General features: G+C 46.1%; 1 protein-coding gene across 1 annotated transcript in view; it reads right to left on the bottom strand.

Moving 5' to 3' along the window:
* Positions 1-6,893: 6,893 nt before the first annotated feature.
* brf1b (BRF1 general transcription factor IIIB subunit b) overlaps positions 6,894-23,808 on the bottom strand; it is a 460,829-nt gene continuing 443,914 nt past the window's right edge. The window contains exon 18 of the mRNA XM_072272380.1: positions 6,894-22,975. Coding sequence (XP_072128481.1) covers positions 22,938-22,975 — 38 coding nt within the window. The 3' untranslated portion in view covers positions 6,894-22,937. The remainder of the gene's footprint in view (positions 22,976-23,808) is intronic.

Here is a 23,808-nt window from a genome sequence, read left to right as displayed (position 1 = left end):
AACATGAGATGGAGTCTTTGAAAGTATGTCCATAGGTTGTGGAAACAGTTCAGTGAAGTTATCCCCACCAGTTCAAGAGCCCGATGGTTGGTGGGTAACAACTGTTCCTGACCTGATGGTTGTGGTCCGGGGGCTCCTGTGCCGCCTTCCTGATGGCATCAGCGAGAAGGGAGCACGGCCTGGATGGTGGGTGTCATTGATAATGGATGCTGCTTTCCTGCGACAGCGCTCCGTGTAAACGTGCTCAATGGCGGGGAAGGCTTTACCCGTCATGGGCTGGGCCGTAAGCATCACCTTTTGCGGGATTTTCCATTCAAGGCATCGGCATTTCCTGATGCAACCAGTCAATATACTCTCCCCTACACACGGTTCAGATGTCACGCTGAATCTTCGCAAACTTCCGAGGCGGTGGAGGCGCGCTGTGCTCTCTTCCTAATGATATCTACGTGCTCCACTGCCCTCTGAAAACACGGAGGAATTTAAAGTACCTGATCCTCTCCACCTCCGATCCTCCAGTGAGGACCGGCTCATGGACCTGCGGTTTCCTTCTCCCGAAGTCAATCATCAGCTCCTTGGTCTTGTTGACATTGAGTGACAGGTTGTTGTTAAGTCACCACTCAGCCGGATTTTCAATCTCCCTCCTAAATTCTGATTCATTCACCACCTTTGATTCGGCCAACCACAGTGGTGTCGTCAGCAAACTCAAATATGGCTTTGAAGCTGTGCTTAGTATAAAGCGAGCTGAGCAGTGGGCTAAGCACACAGTTTTGTGGTGCACTGGTGCTGGTGGAGACTGTGGAGAAGATGTTTTTGCCAGCCGACAATCGGAACCGACTGGAATCTGCAAGTGAAGATACCAAGGATCCAGCTCCACAAAGAGGAATTGAGGCCAAAGGTCTTGAACAGGGCTGTGGGGAAAGAGTGGGATTACTGTGGGATTGATACGGGGCTGTGGGGAGAGAGTGGGACAGTGGGATTGATACAGAGCTGTGGGGGGAGAGTAGGACAGTGGGATTAGTGTGGGATTGATACAGCGCTGTGGGAAGAGAGTGGGACAGTGGGATTGATACAGGGCTGTGGGGAGGGAGAGTGGGGCGGTGGGACAGTGGGATTGATCCAGGGCTGTGGGGAGAGAGTGGGACAGTGGGATTGATACAGAGCTGTGGGGGGAGAGTAGGACAGTGGGATTAGCGTGGGATTGATACAGCGCTGTGGGAAGAGAGTGGGACAGTGGGATTGATACAGGGCTGTGGGGAGGGAGAGTGGGCCGGTGGGACAGTGGGATTGATCCAGGGCTGTGGGGAGAGAGTGGGACAGTGGGATTAGTGCGGGATTGATACAGCGCTGTGGGAAGAGAGTGGGACAGTGGGATTGATACAGGGCTGTGGGGAGGAAGAGTGGGGCGGTGGGACAATGGGATTGATACAGGGCTGTGGGGAGAGAGAGTGGGGCAGTGGGGTTAGTGTGGGATTGATACAGCGCTGTGGAGAGAAAGCGGGCAGTGAAATTCCTATAGAATGTACTAGATGGTCTCTCTCTTGGGACAGGAATCACCCTATAATTGAGTAGGGAGTTGCCATTATTGACAAATGATATGAAGAACGCCTGAAGAACAGATTGTGTAAATTGCAGGCGACAGATTTCCACTTAAACAGCGTAGAATGGAGAACAGGTTGTAGTTTGTGAACGGGCCATAAGTTAACGATAAAGGACAACAAACTGCCTACGATGTTACTGGGAGTGTCACCCCTGAATAGGAACAGACGGGCGGCAAACTGGAGGCATTCAGTGGTGTGATCTGCTCCAAGTGTATGTCGGAATGCTTTGTGTGGTGGGTGTGGAACAGGGGGTCCCCAGCTCCTCTGCGTTTACACCGACAGATGGGCGCTCCGTCGGGGGTGGTCTGGCTAGCACGCTCCTGATTGTCAGCTGGGTCTACCGGTGAGTTATAACCTCGCCGCTCTGAGAGGTTTCTGCTCTGCTGATATCGGACTCTCGAACGGACCTCTCACGCGCTGAAGATGGACTATTGATCTGGTTCGCCATCGCGGCCTGAGCACTTTGTAACCGCACCACCATAGCGGTACGGCAGCGCCGCGTTTAACGCAGTCACCTCACAGCGCCATCGGGGTTCAATTCCCGTCGCTGTCTGTAAGCTCTCCCTGTGACTGCGTGGGTGTCCTCCTGCATTTCAAAGACAGACGGTTAAGGCCAGTGAGTTGTGGGCATGCTATGTTGGTGCCGGAAGTGTGGTAACACTTGCGGGCTGCCCCAGCACAATCCTCGCTGACTTGATTTGATGCAAACGAAGCATTTCGCTATATGTTTCAATGCAGGTGTAACAAATAAATCTAATCTTTATATTCCATGTTCTGTTTTATTTTTGTACTATCTCAACGTACTTATGTATGGTAAATTATTTTTTATTATTGTCACATGAACCGATGTACAGTGATAAACGTTGTCTTACATACCATCCATACAGATTAGTTCATCACATCAGTGCATTGAGGTAGAACAAGGAAAACATTCACAGAATGCAGAATAATGTATGGTAACTTCATCTGATTCATTACCCACAGATTGCTGTACCTTCCCTTCCCCACCCATATTCCCTCGCCCACCATCTTTCCCTCATTCCTCTTCCTCGCTATTTCTCTTTCCCTTCTGTCTCCCTTTCTCTCTCTCTCTCACTCTCTTCCTTCCCCACCTCTCCCACTCTTTCTCTCTCTCTCTTGGTTTCTGTCTCTCCCTTTTCCTCTCCTGCTCCTTCTCTCTTTTCCTCTCATCCTCTTTCTCCTTCCCCCTTTCTCTCTTTCCCCCAGCTCTCCCTCTCTCTCTTTCTCTCTCCCTCATCCCCCTCTGCCTATATCTGTCTCTCTCCCTCCCTCACCTGTCTTTCTCTTTCCCTATCTGCCTCCCTCTCTCACTCTCCATCCCCACCTCTCCCTTTCTCTCTTTCCTTCTCCCGCCTCCCTCTCTTTCTCTGTCTCTTCTCTCTCTTTCTGTTATAAAGGGGGCAATGATGGTGGACCCAAATGCAAGACACAGACATTGAAGTACTAGGAACAGGACTAGGCTTGACAAGAAAGCAAGGGAAGTGGGGAAGAAAGGATGCTGGACATTGACGCAGGCCCCGGACGAGACTAGGATGCAGGGCCTGGGCTAGGACATGGACAAGAAACACAGAACCTGGACGAGGAGCTAGGAACAAGGAGCCTGGACTAGGGACATGGGACTCCAGAACTAGAACCTGGACAAGGACCCGATACCTGGGTCTTGGTTAGGACTAGAAACCCAGGTCTTGACTCGGAACCAGAATCTGGGTTTAGGCTAGGACAGAACGTGGCTACAGGACAGGATGTGAGACTCCTGGACAGGACAAGGGAACTCCAGCACAGGGCTGGGTAAGGCACGTGGACAGGGCAAGGCACATGGACAGGGCGAGAACACGAAGCCTTGACTTGGTCTGGGGAGACAGGAACCTCGGAGTCTTGGACTTGGAACTCAGGAACCTCAGAGCCTTGGTCTTGAGCACGGGAAACACGGAGCCTTGGTCTTGAGCACAGGAACATGGAACACAGAGCCGGGACCCCTCTTTGGGAGCAGGATGTAGGGCTGGGACTTGTACACAGCACACAGAGCCAGGACATCCTCCTTGGGAACAGGACCAAGGGCCGGGGCTCTTTCTATACAGAGTACACTGAACATGAAGAGACAGTTCTCCACTCAGGGTAGCGGCAAACGGCCGGACCTACCCAGCAGAGGCGAGGACACAAAGAGACAATTCCAAACAACAATAGACTGTTCCTTATCTTGACACACCAGGTCTCCAGTCTTGCTCTGGCAGTTGAAATTGATGGCATTGCAGACAAGGTTTCAGGCGAAGGCTTCAGAAGGAAGGGGAAGAGAAGGGAACAGTCCAGCCAACAATCCCTGGTTTGCAGAGGTATTCATGTGTCAGACCAAAATGAGAACCAGGTGCCTCAATTAAGGCATCCAGCAGAACAAGGGAGAAAACAGGAACAAGGATCGATGGACTGGACCGTGAAACCGGAATGCGGACTTCAAGGACGGGACAATGACACTTTCTCTTTCTCTTTCTCTCTCTCTCTCTCTCTCTCTCCCTCCCCCCTCTCTCTCTCCCCCTCTCTGCCTCCTTCTCTCTTTCACCCACCTCTTTCTACTACCTCTCTCACTCTCTCACTAACCCCCCTCACTCTGGAGTGCAGGACGGAGAATCATTTTACAATGAGCCCTAACAATTGTCTATTGGAGAACATCTCAGCTTCCATCTTTAACACCAGCCAGTATCTCCCTTTATTAGAAGGGTATGCAGGGTCTGATGCTTTGGCTTCTAATCATTCTGTTATGGGAGTGCCTGATTGTGTGGGACTGCAGTCTATGGCAGCAGCTCACTTCACAGAGCCTCTGTCAGTGAGTCAGACAGATCTACAATAAGACAAAAGACTATAAGACATGGAAGCAGAATTAGCTCATTCTGCCATTCCATCATAGTTAATGTATTATTCTTTTCAACCCCATTCTCCTGACTTCTCCCCAATAACCCTTGTGGCTCTTACTAATCAAGAACTTATTAATCTCCGCTTTAGATATACCCAAACTTGGCCTCCACAGCCATCTGTGGCATCGAATTCCACAGATTCACCACCCTCTAAAGAAACTCCTCCTCATCTCTCTTCTAAATGAATGTTTCTCTTTTCTGAGGCCATGTCCTTTGGTCCTAGACTCCCCAACTTAAGAAAACATCTTCGCCATGTCCACTCTATCTAGGTTTCAATGAAATCTCCCCTCATTCTTCTAAACTCCAACGAGTACAGGGCCAGAGTCATCAAACACACCATATACATTAACCCTTTCATTCCCAGGATCTCCTTTGTGAACCTCCACTGGACCCTGTCTAATGGCAGTACATGCTTTCTCAGATAACAGGCCTGCTCATTGCCATATAAAGCCTCAGCATTAAGTCCTTCCTTTTATGGAGTTATAGAATTATAGAAAATACAGCACTGAAACAGGCCTTCGGCCCATCTAGTCCATGCTGAACTATTTAAACTGCTGACTCTCATTGACCTGCACCTGGATAATAGCCCTCCATACCCCTGCCATCCATGTACCCATCCAAACTTCTCTTAAACATTGAAAATGAGCTTGCATGGACCACTTGTGCTGGCAGCTCATTCCACACTCTCACAACCTCTGAGTGAAGAAGTTTCCCCTCATGTTCCCCAGAAACTTTTCACCTTTCACCCTTAAACCATGACCTCTAGTTGTAGTCCCACTCAACCTCAGTGGAAAAACTCTGTTTGAATTTACCCTGTCTGCACCTCTCATAATTTTGTATACCTCTATCAAACCTCCCTTCCATCTTCAACCTTCCAAGGAATAAAGTCCTAATCTATTCAATCTTTTGCTATAAGATTGGTTAGACACGACCTACCACGCACAAAGCCATGCTAATTATCCCTAATCAGTCCATGTCTATCCAAATACTCATATCTCCAGTCTCTTACAATACCTTCCAATAAATCTCTCACTACTGGTGTCAGGTTCACCAGCCTATAATTACCTGGTTTATTTTTAGAGCCTTTTTTAAACAGTGGAACAACATTAGCTATCCTCCAAAGCTCCAGTGCCTCACCTGTCACTAAGGATGATTTAAATATCTCTGCTAAGGCTCCTGAAATTTTTGCATTTGCCTCCCACTGGGTCCAAGGGGACAATTTGTCAGATGCTGGCGATTCATCCACCGTAGTTTGCCTCAAGATGACAAACACCTCCTCCTCTGTAACTTGTATAGGGTCTATGACTTAACTTCTTTAGACTCTGTCTCCATCTACCAAGTAAATACTGATGCAAAAAATCAACTTAAGGTCTCCCCCATCTCATTTGGCTCCATGCATGGATTACCATTCTAATCTTCCAGAGGACCAATTTTGTCCCTTGCAATCCTTTTGCTCTTATTATTTATCTGTAAAATCCATCAGGGTTCTCCTTCACCTTGTCTACTAGGGCAACTTCATGCCTCCTTCAAACCCACCTGATCTCTCTCTTAAGTGTTCTCTTGCATTTCTTATACTCCACAAGTACCTCATTTGTTCCTACCTGTCTATACCTGCTCTGCACCTCCTTTTTTTTCTTAACCAGGGCCTCAATATCTCTTGGAAACCAAGGTTCCCTAAAACTGTTATCCTTACCTTTTATTCTGACAGGTACATACAAACTTTATTCTCTCAAAATTGCACTTTTGAAGGCCTCCCACTTACCAAGTACACCTTTGCCAGACAACAGCCTGTCCCAATCCACACTTGCCAGATCTTTCTAATACCATCAAAAGTAGCCTTTTTCCAGTTTAGAATCTTAACCCACAGAGCAGACCTATGCTTTCCTCATATTTTCTTTGAAACTAATGGGATTATGATCACTAGTTGCAAAGTGTTCCTCTACAAAATCTTTTGCCACTTGCCCTGTCTCATTTTCTAATAGGAAATCAAGTATTACACACCCTGCACTGGGACTTCTATGTACTGATTAAGGGAGATTTTCTGAACATATCTGACAAACTCTATCCCATTTACTCCTTTTACAGTATGGGATTCCCAGTCAATATGTGGAAAGTTAAAATCACCTATCATAACAACTCATGTTTCTTGCAACAGTCTGCAATCTGTCTACAAATTTGTTCCTCCAAATCCCGTAGACTGTTGAGTAGTCTATAATATAACCCCATTAACATAGTCATACCTTTCTTAGTTCTCAGTCCCACCCATACTAGACGAGTTCCTCAGTCTGTTCTGACTGGGCATTGCCATGACATTTTTCATGACTAGAAACTCCACCCCTCCCCCTTTAATCCCTCCTGCTCTGCCGTGTTTAAAGTAGTGGAACTCTGGAATATTGAGCAGCCAGTCCTGCCCCTCCTTACTAACTGCTACGATATCATAATTCCAGGTGTTGATCCATGCCCTGAGCTCACCTGCCTTTCCTACAACACTTCTTGCATTGAAATATAAGCAGCTCAGCACATTAGTCGCACCATGCTCAATCTTTTAATTCCTGACTTTGTCTGAGGTCTTAACAACATCTGTCTCCACAACTTCTCCACTAACTGTTCTGGTACTCGGGTTCCCATCTCCCCGTTTCTCGAGTTTAACTCCCCTCTCCACGCAACACTAACAAACCTTCCCGCTAAGATACTAGTGTCCCTCTAGTTCAAGTGTAAGCTGTCTCTCCTGTACAGGTCCCACCTTCCCAGGAAGAGAGCACAATGATCCAAAAATCTGACACCCTCCCTCTGACACCAACACCTGAGCCATGTGATCTTCTTGTTTCTGGCCAGACTAGCACGCGGCACAGGCAGCAATCCTGAGATGACAACCTTGGAGGTCCTGCCCTTTAACTTCGCACCTAACTCCCTGAACTCCCTATGCAGAACCTCATCACTCTTCCTACCCGTGTCATCGGTACATACTGTATATGTACCACGACCTCTGGCCATTCTGGGATGTCCTGGACTCTGGTACCCAGGGGGTAACATACCATCCGGGGATCTCATTCTCGTCCACAGAACCTCCTTTCTGTTCCCCTAACTAATGAATCCCTTATCGCCACAGCTCGTCTCTTCCCCCTCCTCCACTTCCCTTTTGAGTCACAAAACCAGACTCTGTGCCACTGACCTGACTCCTGTGACCTTCCTCCACTAGGTCAACCCCCCCACCCCCCAGCAGTATCCAAAGTGGTCTACCTGTTGTTGAGGGGGGTGGCCACAGGGGTACTCTGCACTGGCTCCTTAATCCCTTTCCCCTTGCTGACTGTCACTTAGTTTCCTGTGTCCTGCACCTTGGTGTAACTACCTCTCCCTATGTCCTACCTATCACCCCCTCGGCCTTCTGAATGATCTGGTGTTCATCCAGTTCCAGCTCCAGCTCCTTAATGTGGAGTGTTAGAAGCTGCAGGTGGGTGCACTTCTTACAAGTGAAGTCATCAGGGTCTCCCTGCTTTCCCACATCCCTCTTGAAATGACGTTGCATTTGTCTCACTTACCAATAAGGCCTCTCGCCCTCTGAGTCTGTGTCAACCCTCAGCAATGCATTTATATGGCACTATGTGAATCTTTCTGCATTCCCATCAACTACCCCCAGATTTTACTATTCGTTCTGAACATTGGTTAGATAAAGCTCGTCCGCTTATAATCTTCTTTTGGCCAGGGAGATGCTCAGACTGACAGGTAGGACAGTGGGACCGGGGCTCACTTAGTAAACAGCAGATGGCCAATGCCTGACCTTGTCCAGGACGAAGAAATGGCAGGAAATTGCGGACACTATCCAGCCTGAAAACTGCAAACTGCCTTTTCCAAAAGCTCCCTTCTGGAAAGTGCTATAGGGCTATTCAAACAAAAACCTCACAGCATCATAAAAGTTTCTTCCCTCAGGCAGTTAATCTTTTCAACCATTTTAGTTAGCTCCCCACACACTCTCCCTTGATCCATTACTCTGTCACTACACTGTAAACACTTTAAACCACATTGTCTAATGCTGATTACAATTGTAAATACATGCTGGTTTCCATATACATTTTATTCCATATTTGTCTTTTAATTTCAAATTTATTAGCTTCTTATATACAATTCTCTATTCTTTGAATTGACTGTTGAATGTTGTGTTTTTGTTGCATGTCACGCCCTAACCAACACAGCACAGCAAATTCCTAATGCATGTGGTGATCCTTGAACAGGACTTTCACCTTGTGAGGCCAGGCTGGAAAAGCCAGCATCTGCGGGCTGTTCCGAGGCACTCAGTGGAAGGCAGAGAGAAATAGAACATCAGTGGACTGGGGGATGGCGTGTGGTTACTGGTGGGACCTGACCCTCACTATAAACACCAGGCTTTATGGGGGGCGAAGGACAGGGGCTGTCAGCTTTTAACCAGAATCAGAATCAGAATCAGCTTTAATATCACTGGTGTATGTTGTGATGTTTGTTGTTATGTGGCAGCCCTATGTAATAACTACAACATTGTTGTTGTAAATTACAGTAAGAAGTATATATATTTAAAAAGTTAAATTAAGTAAATAGTGCAAAAAGAGTAAAAAAGTTGTGGAGTAGTGTTCATGGCTTCAATGTCCATTCAGAAATCTGACGGCAGAGAGGAATAAGCTATTCCTGAATCGCTGGGTGTGTGCCTTCAGGCTCCTGTACCTCCTCCCTGATCAGGGTATGTCCTGGGTGATGGGAGTCCTTAATGGTGGATGCAGCCTTTTTGAGGCATTGCTCCTTGAGGATGTCCTGGGTGCTGGGCCAACTGAGTTTATAACTTTCAGCAGCTTACTGTGCACTGACTGCCTCTCCCTCATACTAGATGGTGATGTAGCCAGTTAAAATATTCTCCATGGTACATCTACAGAAATCTGTGAGTGTCTTTGGAGACATACCAAATCTCCGCAAACTCCTAATGAAATATAGCCACTGTTGGGCATTTCTTTGTAACTGCATAGGTATGTTGGGCCCAGGATAGATCCTCGGCCCGTGATTGGCACTTGCCTTTCTTGGTCTGAAACACCAGTGAAGAATGTTCCTCCTCACAGAGACAGACGCTGGGGTTTGGAATGTAGAACAGTATTGCTCAGGAACAGGCCCCTCAGCACCACAATAGGCAACACAGCAGTGTACCGGTTAACATAACGCTTTACAGTGATCACCAATCAGAGATCGATTCCCAGCGCTGTCTGTAAGGAATTTCTCTGTTCTCCCATCACTGTGTACGTTTGCTCCGGGTGTTCCAGTTTCCTCCCACATTCCAAAGACATGCGGGTTAGGGTCAGTAAACTGTGGACGTGCTATGTTGGCCTCCAGCGCATCCTCACACTGTGTTGGTCATTGATGCAAAATGACATATTTCACTGTATTTTCGACGTACATGTGACTAATTAAGCTAATCTTTATCTTTAATTTTGAATCTCAATGTTGTGCCGAACTAATTAAATAGTAATTAAACACCTAATTAAACTAATTCACAAATCCATTTCTCTGCATTCTCTGTACACTCGTGCCCATCTAAGATTCTCTTGAATGCCTCTGTCACATTTGCCCCCACCACTATCACTGGCAGCTCATTCCAGATGCCCACTACTCTTCTTGCCCTGCACATCTCTCTTGCATTTACCCCCTCTCACCATTCAAGATAAAGATTAGCTTTATTTCTCACTTGTACATCGAATCATACAGTGGAATGAGTCGTATCAACAACTAACACAGTCCGAGGATGTGCTGGAGGCAGCCTGCAAGTGTCACCACGCTTCTGGCACCAACATGGCGTGCCCACAACTCACTGACCCTGACCCATACATCTTTGGACTGTGGAAGGAAAGCAGAGCCAGCACAGGAAACCCAACGCAGTCACGGGGAGAATGTGCAAACTCCTTATGGACAGTGGTGGGTATTGAACCCTGATCGCTGGCGCTATCTAACCACTACGCTATCCAGCTCTCCTTAAATGCATGCATTCTTCTATCAGGCACTTCTACACTGGGATAAAGTGCATGCCTGTCTAACCTATTGGTGGCTCTATCATCTTATAAACTTCTATCAGATCTCCGCTGCTCCGGACAACCTTTCCAGAGCCTCCACAGCCATTCTGAATTGAACACTTTGCACAGGAAAGCTTTGGCTTGTTCCTATGTTTTATCATTGGATGTCGAGTCAAACACCCGTACAAGTCACACAGACCACTTACAAAAGCTTATGAAGCTGCAATTTTACAGAGAACAGATCTGAAACTTCCACTAGTGCACTAAGGCATTTCATAAGTTGAGGACACCCAATAACATGTGTTGGCTGAGGTTGGAATGTGGGCCAAGAATCTGGAGCAAGTTATTTTTCAAACGCTGCTCTGGGAACAATGACAATCGATGAGATGGATGGGAGCTGAATTAACATCTCAGCTGAAAGACGTCTCTGACAATGCAGCACTGAGGAGCCAACCCAGATTACATTCACCCAGGTGGGTCAGGCTGACTTCCAAACGAACAAGTGCAGTTGATCCCAGGAAGCACTCTGCCACAACAATCCATAAACAATGCAGATTAGAGGTAGAGAGGGTCATAAAGAGAGCTTTTGTCACATTGGCCTTCATAAATCAAAGTACTGAATGCAGGAATTGGGATGTTTTGTTGAAGTTGGATAAGATTTTGGTGAGACCAATTTGGAGTATTGCGTGCAATACAGAGAAAATTTACAAAGATGTTGCCAAGAGTTGAGGACCTGAGTTATAGGGAAAGGCTGACTGGCTTAGGACTTTACTCCTGGGAGCGTAGGAGAATGACGGGAGATTTGATAGAGGTACATAACACTATAGATAGGTAAATGCAAGCTGGCTTTTTCCACGGAGGCTGCTTAGGACTACAACAAGAGGTCATAGGTTAAGGGTGAAAGGTGATGCATCTAAGGAGAACCTGAGGGGAAACTTCTTCATTCAGAGGGTGGTGAAAGTATGGAACAAGCTGCCAGCATAAGTCGTGGATGCGGGTTTGATTACAACAATTAAGAGAAGTTTGGGCAGGTACATGGACGGGAGAGGTATGGAGGTCTATGGTTCTATGTGCAGGTCAATGAGCTAGGCCACATGGATTTTCTCAAGGTGCCCTAGCTTCTTCCCATATTCCAAAGATATACTGTACAGGCTATAGGGTAATTGGTCACATGGGTGTATTTGGTCATATGGGGTAATGGTCATATGGGCCTAATTGGTCATATGGGATAATACATCATATGGGTGTAATTGGTCATATGGGGCAATTGGCCATATGGAGTAGTTCGTCATATGGGGTAGTTCGTCATATGGGCTTGTTGGGCTGGGCCTGTTACTGCACTGTATCTCTCAATAAACAAATACACACATGATAATAAAAAAGACAAAAAGCAAAAACAAACAAATAAATAGATACATAAATAAATGGAAAGAGTGAAAAATGTAAAATGTGTTCATTTCAATATGCAGAGAAGGGGCAAGGATGAATTGGATAAAGGGACAGTCAGAGAGTGATAAACAACAAAGAAGCTTCACTGCAGCGTGGTGGAGTATACCCATCAGGATGAATGGACAGAGATTAACTGAGCTAGTATCACAGAACTTTGTTGCCTCTATCCTAACTCTCACCGGGACCCATCGTTTCCACACTCTAACCAACCTTGGTTCCCAATTCACCACAGACTTGATTTAAAAAAAATATCATTCTTGCCTCAGCCCCACCCCAGAACACTCCACCTCATGGTGTTTCCTTCACCCATCTCCTCACCCCACCAGCGTTTCAGCTCCCAAAGCCTTGAAATTGGAAATCCCTGCCAAACCCACTCTCCTTCTTCAACATTACCTCTTGATTACATTCATGGTAGCCTTTCCCACCTCATTTGGACGAGTTAATCTGTGTTCACCCAAAGAGTTGTTAACATGTTAAAGATGCTTTACAAATGTAAGATGTTGTTGAGTAAGAAGGTATGATAGAAGATCCAGAAACTCAAGCGGCCACGGTTCATGGCCGTAATCAATGTCAAGTGTTCTCGAACATGGTATATGAAACGTAGAACATAGACAAAGTGATGGAGAAACACAGCAGGTCAGGCTGCATCCAGGGACACAAATTACCAGTCGACATTTCAGGCTGAGACCTTTCATCAGGACCTGTTCTATGGACACCGTTGAATAAACGTCGACAGTTTATTCCTCTCCATAGTTGCTGCCTGACCTGCTGAGTTCCAGTGGTGGTGGTAGAGGCAGATACATAGAGACAGTCAAGAACACATGAATGATTCAAAAATGGAGGGCTATGTAGAAGGGAAGGGCCAGGTTGATCTGAAGAGAAGGTTAAAAGTTTGGTACATCACGGGCCAGAGGGGCTGCTTTGTGCTGTTCTAATAGTGGGGTTGGAGTCGGCTCTGATAATAATGAACAGACTGAGGTGGGCAGCTTACTTGTGTTCCAAATAACTCTATGTGTAGTGTGATAACCTTGACTTTGAACTCGGGGACCTGTCACTCTGTGTGTTTTCTCACCAGCACTAGAAGTGAATGACTGAGCTCCACATTTTGTGAATTCATTCTTTATAGGCTGGTAGGAACGTCGATATTTCAGGTCAAGACCCTTGGTCCAGGTCTAAAGGATAGAAGGGAGAAACCAGTATAAAGAGGTGAGGAGGTGGGGTAGGGCAGGTGTAGAGGGAGTGATAGGCAGGTGGAAGAGGGGAGAGCGGGTATAGTGACAGGGCTGGGAGGTGATGAGTCAATCCAGATGAGGCGGTAGAGAATGGGAGGAAGCTGGGAGGCAACGAAGGACTGCAGATGGTGGGATCTGATAAAAGAGGCTCCTGTCTCTTCTGCAGTCTTTTATGCCTGGATTCATTCTTAGGGGCACTCTGGAAACTTGGCACACTGGGCTCAGATCTCTGTAGTGGAGAGCTTTGACCTCTGCAACTTTCATGCTTCTACGGCTGACCAGATCAAACGTAAATTTTCCAATTCATGCTGACTTAACATTATTTCAAGTGCTGACTTTACAGCTGGATGCAAGGTTTCATATTTCACCCTGAATGTATTATATAGATTAATACTGTAACCAAGATCTCAGTGTCTTTTAATGAAGACTCAAATCTGAAAGAGTTGTGTGTTATTTTCATGCTCATGCTTTCCCGCTGGTGTCTGCAAGGAGTTTGTACCTTCTTCCCGTGACTGCATGGGTTTCCTCTCACATTCCTAAGACGCATGGGTTAGGGTTAGTAAGCTGGTGTTGGGTGTATGGTGACACTTGCGGGCTGCCCCCAGCACATTCTCAGACCGTGTTGGTTGTTGACATAAATGATACATTTCTCTGTAGCTATGTTTCAATGTACATATGACAAATAAGGCTAATCTAATTTTATCAATATGGTGTTCGTGCTTTACTCACTGTGCCTGCCTCCACGGAGGCAGTGAGCCTTTCCTGAGGTCAAGCCCCATCACCTAACCCTTGTACCCACATGTTAGCGATTATTCTGAGGTTATGGTCAGCATACTTATGGATTAACTAAATTGGGAGCTGGTCTTCAGGAAATAAAATAAAACCTGTACATATTTTAACTTTCAAATGAAACAAGATGTACAAGATGATAAGAGGCACAGATCGAGTGGATAGCCAGTTTGTTTCTCAGAGTGGAAATGGCGAAGATAAGAGGCATATTTTTAAGGCGATGGAGGAAAGTATAGGGAGGATATCAGAAGTAGGGATTTGTTTACACAGATAGCGATGGGTGTGTGGAACGTGCTGCCTGGATGGTGGTAGAGGCAGACACATCAGGGGCATTTAAGAAACTTTTAGATAGGTACATGGATGAAAAATGGAGGGCTATGTGGGAGGGAAGGGTTAGATTGATCTTGGAGTAGGTTCAAATGTCATGTTCTCAAGGAGCTGTACTGTTCTCTTTTCTGTGATACCTTGTGTCCAGTGAAACCAATCATCATGGTGGGACAGTCTGGTTTTGTCCAATTATTCAAGTTCAAGTTTAATAGTCACCATACAGCTAAATGAATCAGCGTATCTCCATGGCCAAGGTGCAAAACACAGTACATCCTGTCACACACTGCACATACAGTCACAAAAATAATATTAGCATGTCCCTGAGAGGCATGGTCTGAAGAATTGATGGTGAATGGGATATTGTCCTGAGAGCCATGTTTCTGCATGAACAAGCACGCGGCAGTTCCTCATTTCGTGCTGGAGAGCAGGCCTGCAGGGGCCAGGTCTCAACCCAGTGTGGATTTCAGCATGCCTGCCGTGCCTCTCCTCTCCCACACCACTTCTGGAGGCTCATCCCGAGTGTCTGTAACAGGCAACACCATGGCATGATAGCCTGGTCTGCATAACAACCTGAGGCATGTAGCTACCCCGCTGTTGGCCTCGCCAATGAACTGGAATTGCAGTAGTTTGGGTCTTGCGATCACAAGAGAAGCATTTCAGACACATATCTGCACCATTTGTTGGTCCTAGACAGGCTGTTGCAACCAAGTGTGCTGCCATCTTACAGGAACTACCACTGAAACTACATGGGAGAATACAATGGATGAATCTTCCTGCTACTAGCACAATGAGAAAGATGTATTCCGGCCACATAAGGCACAGTCCAGGGCACACATAGACATAGAAACATAGGATAGTACAGCACAGTACGGGCTCTTCAGCCCACAATGTTGTGCCGACCCTCAAACTCTGCCTCCCATATAAGCCCCCACCTTAAATTCCTCCATATACCTGTCTAGTAGTCTCTTAAACTTCACTAGTGTATCTGCCTCCACCACTGACTCAGGCAGTGCATTCCACACACCAACCACTCTCTGAGTAAAAAACCTCCCTCTAATATCCCCCTTGAACTTCCCACCCCTTACCTTAAAGCCATGTCCTCTTGTATCGAGCACTGGTGCCCCGGGGAAGAGGCACTGGCTATCCACTCTATTTATTCCTCTTATTATCTTGTACACCTCTATCATGTCTCCTCTCATCCTCCTTCTCTCCAAAGAGTAAAGCCCTAGCTCCCTTAATCTCTGATCATAATGCATACTCTCTAAACCAGGCAGCATCCTGGTAAATCTCCTCTGTATCCTTCCCAATGCTTCCACATCCTCCCTATAGTGAGGTGACCAGAACTGGACACAGTACTCCAAGTGTGGCCTAACCAGAGTTTTATAGAGCTGCATCATTACATCGCCACTCTTAAACTCTATCCCTTGACTTATGAAAGCTAACACCCCATAAGCTTTCTTAACTACCCTATCCACCTGTGAGGCAACTTTCAGGGATCTGTGGACATGTACCCCGAGATCCCTCTGCTCCTCCACACTACCAAGTATCCTGCCATTTACTTTGTACTCTGCCTTGGAGTTTGTCCTTCCAAAGTGTACCACCTCACACTTCTCCGGGTTGAACTCCATCTGCCACTTCTCAGCCCACTCCTGCATCCTATCAATGTCTCTCTGCAATCTTTGACAATCCTCTACACTATCTACAACACCACCAACCTTTGCGTCGTCTGCAAACTTGCCAACCACCCTTCTACCCCCACATCCAGGTCGTTAGTAAAAATCACGAAAAGTAGAGGTCCCAGAACAGATCCTTGTGGGACACCGCTAGTCACAATCCTCCAATCTGAATGTACTCCTTCCACCACCACCCTCTGCCTTCTGCAGGCAAGCCAATTCTGAATCCACCTGGCCAAACTTCCCTGGATCCCATGTCTTCTAACTTTCTGAATAAGCCTACCGTGTGGAACCTTGTCAAATGCCTTACTAAAATCCATACAGATCACATCCACTGCACTACCCTCATCTATATGCCTGGTCACCTCCTCAAAGAACTCTATCAGGCTTGTTAGACACAATCTGCGCTTCACAAAGCCATGCTGACTGTCCCTGATCAGACCATGATTCTCTAAAGGCCTATAGATCCTATCTCTAAGAATCTTTTCCAACAGCTTTCCCACCACAGACGTAAGGCTCACTGGTCTATAATTACTTGGACTATCCCTACTACCCTTTTTGATTAAGGGGACAACATTCGCCTCCCTCCAATCCTCCGGTACCAATCCCGTGGACAACGAGGACATAAAGATCCTAGCCAGAGGCTCAGCAATCTCTTCTCTCGCCTCGTGGAGCAGCCTGGGGAATATTCCGTCAGGCCCCGGGGACTTATCTGTCCTAGTGTATTTTAACAACTCCAACACCTCCTCTCCCTTAATATCAACATGCTCCTTAACATCAACCTCACTCATATTGTCATCACCATCATCAAGTTCCCTCTCATTGGTGAATACTGAAGAGAAGTATTCATTGAGGACCTCGCTCACTTCCACAGTCTCCAGGCACATCTTCCCACCTTTATCTCTAATCAGTCCTACCTTCACTCCTGTCATCCTTTTTTCCTTCACATAATTGAAGAATGCCTTGGGGTTTTCCTTTACCCTACTCACCAAGGCCTTCTCATGCCCCCTTCTTGCTCTTCTCAGCCCCTTCTTAAGCTCCTTTCTTGCTTCCCTATATTCCTCAATAGACCCATCTGATCCTTGCTTCCTAAACCTCATGTATGCTGCCTTCTTCCACCTGACTAGATTTTCCACCTCACTTGTCACCCATGGTTCCTTCACCCTACCATTCTTTATCTTCCTCACCGGGACAAATTTATCCCTTACATCCCGCAAGAGATCTCTAAACATTGACCACATGTCCATAGTACATTTCCCTGCAAAAACATCATACCAATTCACACCCACAAGTTCTAGCCTTATAGCCTCATAATTTGCCTTTCCCCAATTAAAAATTTTCCTGTCCTCTCTGATTCTATCCTTTTCCATGATAATGCTAAAGGCCAGGGAGTGGTGGTCACTGTCCCCCAGATGCTCACCCACTGAGAGATCTGTGACCTGACCTGGTTCATTACCTAGTACTAGATCTAGTATGGGATTCCCCTGGTCGGCTTGTCCACATACTGTGACAGGAATCCATCCTGGACACACTTAACAAACTCTGCCCCATCTAAACTCTTGGAACTAATCAGGTGCCAATCAATATTAGGGAATTTAAAGTCACCCATGATAACAATCCTGTTATTTTTGCACCTTTCCAAAATCTGCCTCCCAATCTGCTCCTCTGTATCTCTGCTGCTACCAGGGGGCCTAAAGAATACCCCCAATAGAGTAACTGCTCCCTTCCTGTTCCTGACTTCCACCCATATTGACTCAAAAGAGGATCCTGCTACATTACCCACCCTTTCTGTAGCTGTAATAGTATCCCTGACCAGTAATACCACCCCTCCTCCCCTTTTTCCACCCTCTCTATCCCTTTTAAAGCACTGAAATCCAGGAATATTGAGAATCCATTCCTGCTCTGGTGCCAGCCAAGTCTCTGTAATGGGCACTACATCGTAATTCCATGTATGTATCCAAGCTCTCAGTTCATCACCTTTGTTCCTGATGCTTCTTGCATTGAGGTACACACATTTCAGCTCTTCTACCTTACTGTCTTTACACTGTTTATTCTGCTTCTCTTTCCTCAAAGCCTCTATGTCTTGTCATTTAATCTCCTGGCTAGTTGTATATTCATGGAGCCAGCCTTCACCCCTGGTGTATTTTTGGGTGTCTGGAGTTTATACTCAGAGGCTTTTGGAACAGACACCAGTATTGAATATTCAAAGCAGTTCAGCTAGTGCTACCAATATACAGTATTCTGTATATATTCAAAAATTTAAATAGGTGATTATAGCAATTGAAACTGTAGTTAATCATTTATCGATATCTTTGTGTGGAAGAAGTATAAATCTCAGGATCCTGAGATTTGCCTGGACTGGAGGTTTCCTAGTTTCCTATATTTCCTAGTTACTGTTTCTGTGTGGATGGGTTTCATCCACACCTCCCTGATGTGGAGATAATAGAGAGAACAGTGGAATAGTCTAGGACCAGAGGGCACAGCCTCAGAATAGAAGGACCTCCCTTTAGAAAAGAGATAAGGAGAGAATTTCTTTAGCCAGAGGATGATGAATCTGTGGAATTCATTGCCACAGATGGCTGTGGAGGCCAAGTCATTTAAAGCAGATGTTGAAAGGTACTTGATAAGTAAGGGTGTCAGAAGTTATGGGGAGAAGGCAGGGAAATGGGCTTGAGAGGTAAAAAAAAATCAGACATGAGCAAATGGTGGTGTATAAACAATGGCCCAAGTCTTCTATGCGTTATGGTTTCAATGACATCTCTGTGCTCTACACACTGTGCCTAACTCTATGACCAAGACCCAGCCTACATCATTCACCTAACCCTCTGTATCCATGCCCACACACCACCAACCCTTGGCTGTGGACCATCCTCTAAGCCAACCTGTGACCTATGTTCCACTCACCAAGTCCATCAGATGCCACATCACTCTCCCTTAGGACAGGCCACTGCTATACAAGACTGACAGCGTTATCCGCAGTGACCTGGGCAATACCTACCCCCTCAATACCTACCCAGGGGGCTGAACCTGGGAGTACCATGGGTAATTTTAGTTACCCACACAGTAGGAAGGATGGGATTATGGTTTTATGGTCTTAAGAAGATGTCGAAAATATTCACAGGAATGTTCCCTGGGCTGGAGGGCTTGAGTTGTAAGGAGAGACTATATATATGGGGACTGTTTTCCCTGGAGGCTGAGAGGTGATCTTTCAGAGATATATAAAGTAATGAGGGGCACCGGTAAGGTGGATAGTCGGTCTTTTCCTGGGGGTTGGGGGAGGCTAAAACTAGAGTGCAGAGGTTTAAGCTGAGAGGGGAAGATTAAAAAGGGACCTGAGGGGCAAATTCTATACCCTTGTGGAATGAGCTATTTAAGGTCATTTGGACAATACATGGACAGGAAAGGTTTAGGGGTTGAGTGTAGATAGGAACCTTTGTCATCATGGACCAGTTGGGCTGAAGGGCCTGATCCTTATAAATTTTGACACCAACATCACCTCAAGAACTATACTCTACAATGGACTTGTCTTTGATTCTGTCTTTGTTTTTTTAAAACTTAGAACAGGACAGCACAGTACAGGCCCTTCAGCCCATGCTGTGCCAACCTATATAGAAACATAGAAAATAGATGCAGGTCATCCACTTTGGTGGCAAGAACAGGAAAACAGATTATTATCTGAATAGTGGCCGATTAGGAAAAGGGGAAGTGCAACGAGACCTGGGTGACATTGTACACCAGTCATTGAAAGTGGGCATGCAGATACAGCAGGCGGTGAAAAAGGCGAATGGTATGCTGGCATTCCTAGCAGGAGGATTCGAGTACAGGAGCAGGGAGGTACTACTGCAGTTGTACAAGGCCTTGGTGAGACCACACCTGGAGTATTGTGTGCAGTTTTGGTACGATCATGGCTGATCATCCAACTCAGAACCCTGTACCTGCCTTCTCTCCATACCCCCTGATCCCTTTAGCCACAAGGGCCATATCTAATTCCCTCTTAAATATAGCCAATGAACTGGCCTCAACTGTTTCCTGTGGCAGAGAATTCCACAGATTCACCACTCTCTGTGTGAAGAAGTTTTTCCTCATCTCGGTCCTAAAAGGCTTCCCCTTTATCCTTAAACTGTGACCCCTCGTTCTGGACTTCCCCAACATCGGGAACAATCTTCCTGCATCTAGTCTGTCCAATCCCTTTAGAATTTTATACGTTTCAATAAGATCCCCCCTCAATCTTCTAAATTCCAGAGAGTACAAGCCTAGTCGATCCAGTCTTTCATCATATGAAAGTCCTGCCATCCCAGTAATCAATCTGGTGAACCTTCTTTGTACTCCCTCTATAGCAAGAATGTCTTTCCTCAGATTATACATAAAACTAATTCACAATCAATCTAACCCTTCACTTCTACACTGCGTATAACCTTCCATTTCACTTTCATCCATGTGTCGAAGAGTCTCCTAAATGTCCCAAATGTAGCTGTCTCTATCACCATGCCTGGTGCATTCCACATACCCACCACTCTGTGTAAAAACACCCCCTATATTTTCCTCCAAACACCTTAAATGGGTGCCCTCTGATATACAGCTTATATATTCACTGAGATACAGCCCTTATTCCCCTTCAAGCCACACCGCCCGGCAATCCTTCAAATTAACCCTGGCCTAATCACGAGACAATTAACCTTTCATCCAGTATGTCTTTGGACTGTGGGAGGAAACCAGAGCACCTGGAGGAAACCCACACAGTCACGGGGAGAACACGAACTCCCTACAAGCAGCAGTGGTAATTAGTACCATAGTTGTGCTAACCACGCTGCTACCCTGCCACCCTGAATAAAAGTGCCGTCCGTTCACCCTATCTATGCCTCTTATCATCTTTCCTATAGTTTTTGTTGAACTGACTGCCCTGGACATCTTTAACCTTGTTCTAGCACCTTTTTTCCACAGAATTACATAATTTTTACTATAATTTTATGTATAATTCATGCATTATTTACATTCTGTATATTGTCTGTACCTATGTGCTTGTGACGCTGCTGCAAGCAAATTTATCAATGAAAGCTCAACCTCCCTGTACCTGTGTCCATGACAATAAACTCCACCTGACCCAGTCTGATTGTGGGCCCCCAGAGGGCTCGGTGGGTGCTGCACATTCTGCCTTACTGCAGGAAAAAAATGTGGGCGGAGTGGCAATGTATCAAGTTAATGCAAGGCTTTACAGTGCCAGCGATTGGGGTTCAATTCATGCCACTGTCTGTAAAGACTTTGTACGTTCTCCCCATGACCACGTCTGTTTCCTCTGGATACTCTGGTTTCCTCCCACATTCCAAAGTTGTACAGGTAAGGTTAGTGAGTTGTGGGAATGCTACATTGGCACTGGAATCGTAGCAATACTTGTGGGCTGCCCTGACTGTGCTGGTCGTTGATGCAAATGACACACTCCATCGTAAGTTTCAATGTACAGGTGACAAATTATGCTAATTTTTATCTTTACCTCTCTTTAATTCGGTACACCTCTGGAATTTCCCAAAGACATGAAAGATGGTGGATACGGACATCTGTATTGTGGGGGAGTAAAGGGATGCATACACGAATGACAAATGCACTGAGAACTGGGATTGGCTGCTGGTGCAGTGCAATTATAACTCTGACATGAAGTGTGCATTACCAGAGACAAATGCATGGGTGTGTTGCACTGGTGATGGTAACATACTGTCATGCAAATAAAAGTATTACGCCGACAACAAACACACAGAGGACAGATACACTACATTGAGAAATTGCGCGGCATCAGGGATAATCAGAATGGGATAATCAGACTGTGGGAAGTACACAGCCCCTGAAATAAATGTGTGGCACTGAGGGTCAGGGAGCTGCAGCTGCAGTGTATGCACTGGCGATGATGGTTTTCCACTGGTGGTGATGAATGCACTGCACTGCAGAAACTACACTGATGGAAATACACAGACTGGGGACAAACACTGGGGGTAAATACACTGGGGACAAGCACATAATAGGTAAATACACTAAGGGTAAATAGATGGGGACAAATGCACTGGGAGGTAAACACACCAGGGACAAACACACTGAGGGATAAATGCACTGCAGTGGAGATGATCAAATGGTGGAGCAGAATCAGTTGTCTGAATTGCTGAATTCTGCTCCTATGTCTTATGGTCTTAAGTTAAAAAGTCGGTAATTACATCCCTGTAAATAAACAGACCACATTCCAAGTAACACAGCCTGGTGACTCCATAAATAGGTAGCAATTTATACAGAGCCCAAAGGTTTCCTCCTCCTGACGAGTTTGAGAGGTGGAGCCCCTGATACAGTACAATTCCAGCACAATAATTCAACATTTCCCTCCTTTAGCGGGTACTTCGGGACTGGGGTTTGGACCCTTGGCAACCATGTACTTCACAGTTTTGATCTCCCTTCGGCCTGCTCTTCCTGAAGGCCACTGGCTCACCTCCACACAGAGGCACTCTGCAGCATCAGGCACAGTGGGGTGCGGAGAGCTCTGTCCCTTGCATTGGCTCTTGAGGTATTCCCTGGGTTTTCAACAGGCCAACCTGTCTACTCTCACCACTCCCACTCTCGCACCTCTGCTCCACAGAATGTTAACCGTACAGGAATAGAAAACTAAATTATTCAAATTAATGGTAATAAATAGGAGCTTCTGTACAAAAATAAACTAAAAGAAAATCAAAAAGCCTTAGGTGGTCACTTCACTTTCCGAACAGGTAGTCAGTCCTTCAGTGGTGAGTGCAGGTGAGGTGCCAATGTTCCGGACCAGCCAGTGACAACACTTCGTTGTCACCGGAGGGCGGGAATACCGCCAACAGACCCTCTCCACCCAACGCTCGGGGGGATCTTCCCACTTTCCTTGCAGATTCTGAGACTTGCGTGGGGAAGGTGCCGACTAGCTTTAGAATCCCTCTTCGTCCTCCACTTCAAAACCGTAATCTTGAATGAAAGAGACAGAAAAAAAGATTAAAATATTAGACCTATTTGTCAAATGTACAATGAAACATTCAGTGAAAAGCAACATTTACATTGCATCAAATCAGCGAGGAATTGCTGGGACATCCCGTTAGTGTTGTCACGCTTATGGCGCCAAATTGCATGCCCTCAACATAGTAACCCAAACTTGCATGTCTTTGGAATGCGGGAGGAAACTAGGGCACCTGGAGGAAACCCCTGGCAGGGAGAACATACAAGCTCCTTACAGACAGCCGCAGGAACTGAACCCTGATCTTACAGCTTGTGCTGTAAAGCACTGCCCTACCATGCCACCTCAAACTAGGAGTGTTTCAGCACTCAAAACTGAAGGTGATCTTTACATTATTCCTCAGGTAATATCTCAGCCTCCATCACTCCCCAGGACACTTTCAGGCCCTTACAAATCTCCAGAATGCTGTAACCTGCTCTATATTCTATACCCCTCTCTAGCCCCATCCTTTAGAACTATGTAGAGACCCTTTGGCCCACAATGTTGTGCCAACCTTTTAACCTACTCTAAGATTAATCTAACCCTTCCCTCCCACATAGACCTCCATTTTGCTTTCAGCCTTGCACCTTACTAAGAGTCTCCTAAACATCCCTGCTGTATCTGCCTCTACAACAGAGCTGGCAGCATGTTCCATGCACCCACTACTCTTGATGTAAACAAGCTACCTCTGACATCCCCTCTATACTTTCCTCCAAACACCTTAAATGTATGCCCCTTATATTAGCCATTTCCATCTTGGGACAAAGTCTCCGGCTATCCACAATCAACGCCTCTTATTATTGTGTAC

This window comes from Mobula birostris, chromosome 1 (genome assembly GCF_030028105.1).
Source record: "Mobula birostris isolate sMobBir1 chromosome 1, sMobBir1.hap1, whole genome shotgun sequence".
Classification (NCBI taxonomy): domain Eukaryota; kingdom Metazoa; phylum Chordata; class Chondrichthyes; order Myliobatiformes; family Myliobatidae; genus Mobula; species Mobula birostris.
Note: the sequence above shows the minus strand (reverse complement) of the source record. Positions and strands in the feature narration are given on the sequence as shown.